We start from the raw sequence: 9,563 nt of genomic DNA on the forward strand, positions 1-9,563 counted from the left end.
TAGTGTACTGTATGAGAGTACTAGTGTCTTGAAGCGGATGCGGGCAGCAAACGGTAACCAGTGAAGAGAGCGGAGGAGCGGTGTAGTGTGAGAGAACTTGGGGAGGTTGAAGACAAGTCAAGCTGCTGCATTCTGAATGAGCTGCCGCCTTCTGCGTTAGAAGGGGACGTATCCTTCTGATGGTATGCAGCATGTATCTACACAATCGGGTAGTTGCAGCAATGTTGGCAGTGAAGGTTAGTTGGTCATCAGTGTCACACCCAGGTTTCTAGCAGTCTGGGTGGGGACTACCACAGAGTTGTTGATTGTTATAGTCAGGTCTTGGGTAGAAGAGCCCTTCCCTGGAAGGAAAAGGAGCTCAGTCTTGTCAAGTTTGAGTTGTAGATGGTGTGTGGACATCCAAGAAGAGATGTCAGTCAGACAGGCCGAGATACATGCTGCTACTTGAGTTTCAGACTCCGGAAAGGAGAGAATTAGTTGGGTGTCATCTGTGTAGCTGTGATAAGAATGACAGACCTGAGAGAGTTCGTGTATAGAGAGAAGAGGAGGGGACCCAGGACTGATCCCTGAGGAACCCCAGTTTTGAGTGGGCAAGGTTCTGAGGTAGATCCTCTCCAAGTTACCCGGTAGGTTCGGTCTGCCAGGTAAGATTTGAGCAAAGAAAGAGCAGAGCCTGAGACACCCAGATCCTGGAGTGTCGAAATGAGGATCAGGTGGTTCACTGTGTCAAAGACAGCAGAAAGGATGACGATGGAAGAGAGAGAGGTTGTTCTAGCGATGTGAAGCTGCTCAGTAGCAGTGGAAAAGCCTTTCCAATGGCTCTTCTGTTTGTGATTGGTTTAATAAAGTCAAAAATCTGCAGGAAGTGTTGTGTTTCATTGCCAGTATTTTATCAGTGATTTTCTTTTTTAAAACATCAAAATAGAAGAGACAAAAACTAAGAAAGTAACCAAGCAGTTTAAAGTTTTCACACTGCTCAAAGGTCCAAGATGATTAAGTTTAACTAGAGGGTATATTTAGAATATTTTGTTATTTTACTCCTGAGTTCTGCAGGGTAAAATCCAATCCAAATGTATTCATAGAGCACATTTAAAAACAACAATAGTTGACCAAAGTGCAAAAAACATAGGAAGAACACAATGAACACAAAATGTTCGTAATATCAAAAGGTAACTATATAGGATCTCTGCTTCCTGCTTCTTACAGTGCAGACGCTTTGCTGCTTGCTCCTGCCTCTGCTTGCATATTTCTGCTGATAATCCTACTTTTCCTCTGAGAGAAACTATGAGCAGCGGCTCTTGGATACTTATAAATCACTGGACTATACATTTTTTGTAGATATAGTAGGCTATTGCCATATTTCAACATTTTTCTGTGTGAGCGTGGCCTACCAATAGCTCAAGCCTGTCCTAAAGTGATTGTAGCTAAAGCTAATTAGCAGCAAGATGCCTCCCTTCTCCAAGGAGGACTACTACAAACTCCTTCAGAAGATTGTTATTCTGGAAACCAAAATTCAACGGTTAGAAGTAAACCTGGAAGTGAACGGATCATGTGGGAATGACACCACTTTACCATTGACCCAAAACAATGGACAGAAGCATGCCAACACACGGCTAACTAGCACCAGCAAGACTACAGACAAACAGGAGGGCTGTGGAATAAGTAATAAATCAACAAGTGGTAGTCCTCCCTGGAACTCTTTTGGTGCAAAGCCTAAGAGTAAATCCTTTTCCTGGGAAGGACGACTAACGGGCAGGGCACAGCGCCCTGAGATTTGTGATATGAACGGCTGGCCTGCATTACCATCCAGGCAGAGCGCCTCTTCTACCCCTGTACTCAGTAGGACACAGCCATGGACAGCTGCAAAAAGGAGAATTAGCAACAAAATGCCTCCCCAACAACTGAGTGTGCAGGTGGAGAACAGATTTGCTCCTCTGCTGCAGGACCCTGGACATGACCTGGATTGCATCTCATCGTCACACAGCAGGGTAAGGACTGAGAGCAATTCAAAAAGTAAAAAGCTACAGGGAAAGCTAACGACTGGGCACCAAACTCTGATTGTGGGTGACTCTGCTGTAAAAGACATAAAAAGCATTAAAAACACCAAAATTCTCTGTTTTCCCAAAGGCATGGTGTCTGACTTAGCCCAAAGAATCCCGGATATCATGGCAGCACACCCAACTGTGAAGAACATTATACTGCATATAGGGTCACATGATGTTGTAAAGCAACAGTCTGAAGTGCTGAATCGTGACTTTATGAATCTGCTGAACACAGTCAGCTCCCTAAACAGGAAGGTGTCTATCAGTGGCCCTATACCGCCAGTCAGAATAGGAGCTGAGAGATTCAGCAGACTGTTGGCACTGAACAAATGGCTTTCAACTGCATGTACCGTCCACTCTCTGCGGTTCATTGACAATTTTAACATTTTTTGGGACCGCAGACATCTTTTTAAAGCAAATGGACTTTTCCTTAACAAGCCAGGAGTAAAGCTGTTCACCTCTAGCCTACTTTACTTTCTGCACCACACATCTGCTCCCTCGGCCAAGGACACAGGACAAGATAAATCAACACAAACAAACAAGAGGAAGACACAACAAAGTGCGGCAGTGATCCACCACAGCCCCCACCTGAGCAAAGATTTGACCATGGAGGACCACAGAGCGGAGACGAGAAATCTCAATCCCCCTTTTCAACCGTCCAACACTCCTCAAACCCCCTTACCAACACCGACGCCTTTGAGGATCCATCGCTCTCCCCATTCACCCTTTCCCCTGTTTCCCCCTGCCACATGTTGGGGTTCACTGACCGGATGGAGCAGCTGGTAGATGCTGGAACCAAGTTTACCCCACTACCTTCTCCCATCACTCGCCCCCAGCATCAAACTGACCCTGTTTGGACTAAACCACTGAAAGTAAAAAGCCAGGCACCTTTGCCCCCTCCAGGACGGCAGCTAACTCCTTCTCCCCAGACTGATAAGTATGCTTGTGTACAGAATGAAACAAGCTTTAACTGATATGTGCTGGGCCCAGGCTGCATGCCTAGTGGCACTCATGACTCTTTCCAGGACAAGCCTGGGCCCTGTGTATTCAATTCTTCATCAATCTATGTTGTGATAGGTAATAGAAAAAGAATGGTGAATCTGCTAAGTAAGAAAAAGAAGCACTTAACTGCCAACTTAGCAAATTTAGCATCCATTCCTCGTCAGTCACAGCCTGTCCCAAAAAACGAGACAGATAATTATTTTAACACACTAACATTAGCCTTACTAAACGTCAGGTCTTTGGCGGGTAAATAATTTTTAATCAATGATTTTATTATTAAACACAATCTTGATTTTATGTTTTTAACTAAAACCTGGTTAGACTATAATAACAGTGATGCTGTTCTCATTGAGTCAGCTCCCCCTAACTTCAGTTTTATGAGTGAGAATAGAGCGAATAAGAAAGGAGGTGGAGTCGCCATTTTGTTTAACGACTCGTTCCAATGTACTCAAATAGCTTATGGAAACTTTGCTTCTTTTGAATATGTGGCTCTTCAGTTAAGGTCCTCCTCTCGACCTATATTTCTAATTATCTACAGGCCACCTAAATACTGTGCATCCTTCTTTGACGACTTTAGTGGACTGCTGTCTTTAATCTGTATTAACTTTGACTGTGTAGTTATTGCTGGTGATTTCAACATTCATGTTGACAACCCCCACGATAGAGGGACCAAAGAACTGTGTTGTATTTTTGAGAACTATGGACTGACTCAGCATGTAACGGAGCCCACACACAACAAGGGGCACACTCTGGACTTGATTATCTCGAAGGGTTTGAACATTTCCAAGGTTGTGGTGACTGATGCTGCTCTCTCTGATCATTCCTGTGTTTTCTTTAATGGCACTATCTCTGTGCACAAAAGTGTCCAAACAAAGTTAATAAGAAAACGGTATATCACTGACAACACCAGTGAAACATCCATTCAGCTTTTCTCGTCCACACCCACCCTCTCAGGGGTCTCAGTCACTGAGCTTGTAGACAATTTCAATTGTAAAATTACAAATGTTATTGACGCCATTGCTCCCATTAAGGTAAAAACTGTCTCTGATAAGAAAAGATCTCCATGGAGAAATGCCATACTGGTAAGAACAGAAAAAAGAGAGTGTCGAAAAGCAGAACGCAGGTGGCGAAAAACTAATCTCCAGGTCCACTACAACACCTATAAAGAGAGACTTCGCACTTATAATTTGGAACTGAGGAATGCAAGGCGGTCCTTCTTCTCGGACATTATTGGCAAAAACAATAAATAATTCACGTGCTTTGTTTGCTACTGTCGATAGGTTAACAAACCCTCCAGTACCAGTAGCATCTGAACCATCCACAAAGGCCTGCAATGATTTTGCCACCAGGCAAAACAGATTCCAATATGACCCAATTTCATATGATTAACCGTAAATACCTGGAGGACATTATACAACATCTGAAAACCTCCTCCTGCTGCCTTGACATTCTACCAACGGGCCTTTTCAAGAATGCTGCAAATTGTTTGGCTCCAGATCTTCTACAGATTGTAAACACGTCTCTTCTCTCAGGTATCTTCCCACAGGCCCTGAAAACTGCAGTCATTAAGCCACTCTTAAAAAAGAACAATCTAGACACGTCACTAATGAGCAACTATAGGCCGATATCAAACCTTCCATTTTTAAGTAAAATCATTGAAAAAACGGTTTCTCAACAACTCAACCTTTTCTTGTCACTAAACAACAGTTTTATGCCTTCCAGTCGGGTTTTCGACCACACCACAGCACTGAGACAGCTCTTGTTAAAGTCTTTAATGACATCAACCTAAACACAGATAGTGGCACAACTTCAGTCTTGGTATTACTTGATCTCAGTGCTGCATTTGATACGGTCGACCATGACATATTCCTAGACCGATTGGAAAACTGGGTTGGCATTTCTGGCTCAGTACTAAAGGGGTTTGAGTCTTATTTAAAGAATAGGGACTACTTTGTGTCTATAGGGAATTATACATCTGAGCATACAAATATGACGTGCGGAGTTCCCCAAGGCTCAGTTCTGGGGCCTCTCCTGTTTAACATCTACATGCTTCCACTGGCTCAAATTATGGAAAACAATAAAATAAGTTACCATAGTTATGCGGACGACACACAAATTTATATAACCTTATCGCCAGGGGACTATAGTCCAATACAACAACTGACTAAGTGCATTGAACAAATTAATGACTGGATGTGACAGAACTTTCTTAAATTAAATGAAGAAAAAACTGAGGTGGTTGTTTTTGGAGCAAAAAAGGAACGATTAAAAGTCAGCACTCAGCTTCAAACGATAATGTTAAAAACAACAGACAAAGCCAGAAATCTTGGTGTAGTCATGGACTCAGACCTGAATTTTAACAGCCACATTAAGACAATTACAAAGTCAGCCTATTACCACCTTAAAAATATATCAAGGGTTAAAGGACTTATGTCTCAGCAGGACTTGGAAAAACTTGTCCATGCTTTTATCTTCAGTAGACTAGACTACTGTAACGGAGTCTTTACAGGTCTCCCTAAAAAATCAATCAGACAACTGCAGCTGATTCAGAACGCTGCTGCTCCAGTCCTCACTGAGACCAAGAAAGTGGATCACATCACTCCAGTTCTGAAGTCTCTACACTGGCTTCCTGTGCCTCAAAGAATTGATTTCAAAATACTTTTGCTGGTTTATAAATCACTAAACGGTGTAGGGCCAAAATACATTTCTGATCTGCTAGTACAGTATGAACCACACAGACCTCTCAGGTGGTCTGGGACAGGTCTGCTACACTATGACCCACCCAGACCTCTCAGGTGGTCTGGGACAGGTCTGCTTGTTGTCCCCAGAGTCAGAACTAAACAGGGGGAAGCAGCGTTCAGTTTTTATGCTCCACATATCTGGAACAAACTCCCAGAAAACTGCAGGTCTGCTGCAACTCTCAGCTCTTTTAAATCAAGGCTGAAGACCTATCTATTTGATGTTGCCTTTCATTAAATAACTGTTTTCTTATACTAATATATAAACATTTCTTATACTGAAGTTGCATTGTTGACACTGTATGACAATCTATATAAGCATAAAAAGAGAAATTCCTATTTTATCTTTTATATATTTAACTGTTTTAACTGCTCTTCAATGTTTAATTTCTTATACTGCACTGTAACTTTTATTCTCGTATTTTATCTGTTTTAAATTTTTTAATCTGTTTTCATGTAAAGCACTTTGAATTGCCCTGTTGCTGAAATGTGCTCTACAAATAAAGCTGCCTTGCCTTGCCTTGCCTATTGTAATGTATTAAAAGCCTGAGAATAAAAATATGTTTTTATACTGGATTTAAAACAGACAGTTTAGGGGCTGCTACTGCCAAGGCCCGCGGTCTCCCCTGTTCTTCAACCTTGTTCTTTGTCCCAGCAGTGTGGTGTCTTTGAGTTTGAGTTCCAGATGTTGTGACAGATGTGTTTGTGTCTCCGTCAGACTGCGAGTGTAATGGTCACTCCAACCGCTGCAGCTACATCGACTTCATCAACGTGGTCACATGTGTGAGCTGTAAACACAACACACGAGGGCAGAACTGCCAATTTTGCCGCCTCGGTTACTATAGAAACCCCTCGCTGCCACTGGACGACGAGGACGTCTGTGTCGGTCAGTAACACACGCACGCAGAGACACACACACATACACACACACACACACAGAGACACACACACACACACACACACACACAGACACACACATACACACACACACACACACACACACACACATACACACACACACACACACACACGCATACACACACACACACAGAGACACACACAGACAGACACACACACATACACACACACACACACACACACACGCATACACACACACACACACAGAGACACACACAGACAGACACACACACACACACACACACACACATACACACACACACACACACACACACACACTGCTGCCACCTGGTGGACTAACTCTCACACTGTTCACACACAAGACAAACAATAAATGCTAAAATATCTTTTCCCCTGCAATTCTGTATATAAAACATACTGTAATGTTTAATAAATAATAGCATATATTGTTTGTCTTGTGTGTGACTTGACATAAAGAAGAAAGAAAGAAAGGAAGAGTTGGTGGAGGCTCCATTCCTCTGGAGAAGTCTTTATTATCAGACCCGTTAGCGTGGGGCTGCTGGGGCCAAAGCATCTTATACTCTACAATATGTTAACTATGAAAACAGAATCATTTTTCTCAGCTGAAGTTACTGCTTCCAAATCAGAACAGAGGATGATACGTGTGATGAAAACATTGTTTTATTTATATATTAATGATGATAATGTGTGTCTGTCTCAGAGTGTGTGTATTATTCATATATTATATGTATTTATGTATTAATGATAATGTGTGTGTCTGTCTCGGAGTGTGAGTGTATTATTCATATATTATATATATTTATGTATTAATGATGATAATGTGTGTGTCTGTCTCAGAGTGTGAGTGCAGCGCGGCTGGCAGTCTGTCTCCTCACTGCTCGGAGTCCGGTCTCTGTCAGTGTAAAGGCGGAGCCACCGGGCGGCGCTGTGACTCCTGTCTGCCTGGATACACCTGGAGAGGGGGCGGAGCCAGCTGCACAGGTACACACTCATCTACAGTCATCTGAAGTCCTGACTCACCGAAGAGGCCGTCCACCGTCATTGGCCTTGGTCTGCATTTTACGCCTGAGTCAGAATCAGAGCTGTCAGCTAGAGACATGCCTCTGATTGGCTGTTCAGTTTACGCAAATTAGTGCACAAGAAAGAAAAGGGTAGAGAAGAAATCAAACAAAGGCCTGAGAGAAGTCATCTGATCAGGCCAACACATAGAGCTGCTCACAGAGGCTCAAACTATTCTAATATCTATTTATGCACTTTATGAACAGAAGACATCCCATAATAAACAGTTTGCTCAGCCATCTCCGGGTGTACGTGCTAGTTGGCCATCGGCTATAGTCTTTACGTTGTGTTCAGGAGATCATGTGATCAATGATCAATCTTTACAGAGATCATGTGATCAATAATCAATCTCTATAGAGATCATATGATCAATAATCAATCTCTACAGAGATCATGTGATCAATAATCAATCTCTACAGAGATCATGTGATCAATAATCAATCTCTACAGAGATCATGTAATCATTAATCAATCTCTACAGAGATCATGTGATCAATAATCAATCTCTACAGAGATCATGTGATCAATAATCAATCTCTACAGAGATCATGTGATCAATAATCAATCTCTATAGAGATCATATGATCAATAATCAATCTCTACAGAGATCATGTGATCAATAATCAATCTCTACAGAGATCATGTAATCATTAATCAATCTCTACAGAGATCATGTGATCAATAATCAATCTTTACAAAGATCATGTGATCAATAATCAATCTCTATAGAGATCATGTGGTCAATGATCAATCTCTACAGAGATCACGTGATCAATAATCAATCTCTACAGAGATCATGTGATCAATAATCCATCTCTACAGAGATCATGTGATCATTAATCAATCTCTACAGAGATCATGTGATCAATAATCCATCTCTACAGAGATCATGTGATCCTTAATCAATCTCTACAGAGATCATGTGATCAGTAATCAATAATCTGTCCTCTACAGAGAATGTGTGCGACAAGGAGGGTTTGATCTGTCAGAACGGAGGAACCTGCGTCGACTTCCAGCGCTGCGTCTGTCCGGAGAATGCCACAGGTAAACACGCTCTGCGGGGGGGGGGGTTGATGTCACCGCTCAGGTGTCTGATCGTGTGTGTGTGTGTGTGTGTGTGTGTGCGCAGGTGTGCTGTGTGAGAACAGAGTGTGTCTGAAGCATGGCGGTTGCCAGGATGATGCTGAGAGCTCCGCCCCCTCTCTGACATCACAGCTTTACCTGCTGAGCCTCGGTCTGATCTGCTCCACCGTCCGCTGACCCCCTCCAGGCCACGCCCACTTATGACGCCATACATGGATGAGGAACAGGAAGTGACATCACAGCTGGATACACCTGTGACGTGTTAATTTACCACGTTTGAAGAAACAAAACAGACGTTCCAAACTAAAACATATTTATAACTAATAAGCTGTGATTCAGTCAAATGTAAACATTTCTCAGGATTTTAGAACCACCGTGTTCAGACATGAAACTACACAGATTACCGAAACGGCGTTGACGCTCCACTGACATTTCAGCTGTAGACTTTCAAGACACAACACAACATTAACACAACACAACATTAACACAACATTAACACAACACAACATTAACACAACACAACATTAACACAACATCAACACAACACAACATTAACACAACATCAACACAACACAACATTAACACAACATCAACACAACATTAACACAACACAACATTAACACAACATTAACACAACATTAATACAACACAACATCAAAACAACATTAACACAACACAACATTAACACAACATTAACACAACATTAACACAACATTAACACAACACAACATTAACACAA

General features: G+C 42.2%; 1 protein-coding gene across 4 annotated transcripts in view; it reads left to right on the forward strand.

Annotated features, from left to right (window-relative positions):
* ntng2a (netrin g2a) overlaps positions 1 to 9,224 on the forward strand; it is a 37,745-nt gene extending 28,521 nt beyond the window's left edge. For all 4 annotated transcript variants that reach the window (XM_035999035.1, XM_031309412.2, XM_035999036.1 and 1 more), the window contains 4 exons: positions 6,501 to 6,668; positions 7,520 to 7,663; positions 8,696 to 8,785; positions 8,871 to 9,224. In XM_035999035.1, the coding sequence (XP_035854928.1) occupies positions 6,501 to 6,668; positions 7,520 to 7,663; positions 8,696 to 8,785; positions 8,871 to 9,001 (533 nt within the window). In that variant the 3' untranslated portion in view covers positions 9,002 to 9,224. The remainder of the gene's footprint in view (positions 1 to 6,500; positions 6,669 to 7,519; positions 7,664 to 8,695; positions 8,786 to 8,870) is intronic.
* The last annotated feature ends 339 nt before the right edge of the window (positions 9,225 to 9,563 follow it).

Source organism: Sander lucioperca, chromosome 2 (assembly GCF_008315115.2).
Source record: "Sander lucioperca isolate FBNREF2018 chromosome 2, SLUC_FBN_1.2, whole genome shotgun sequence".
NCBI classification, from domain to species: domain Eukaryota; kingdom Metazoa; phylum Chordata; class Actinopteri; order Perciformes; family Percidae; genus Sander; species Sander lucioperca.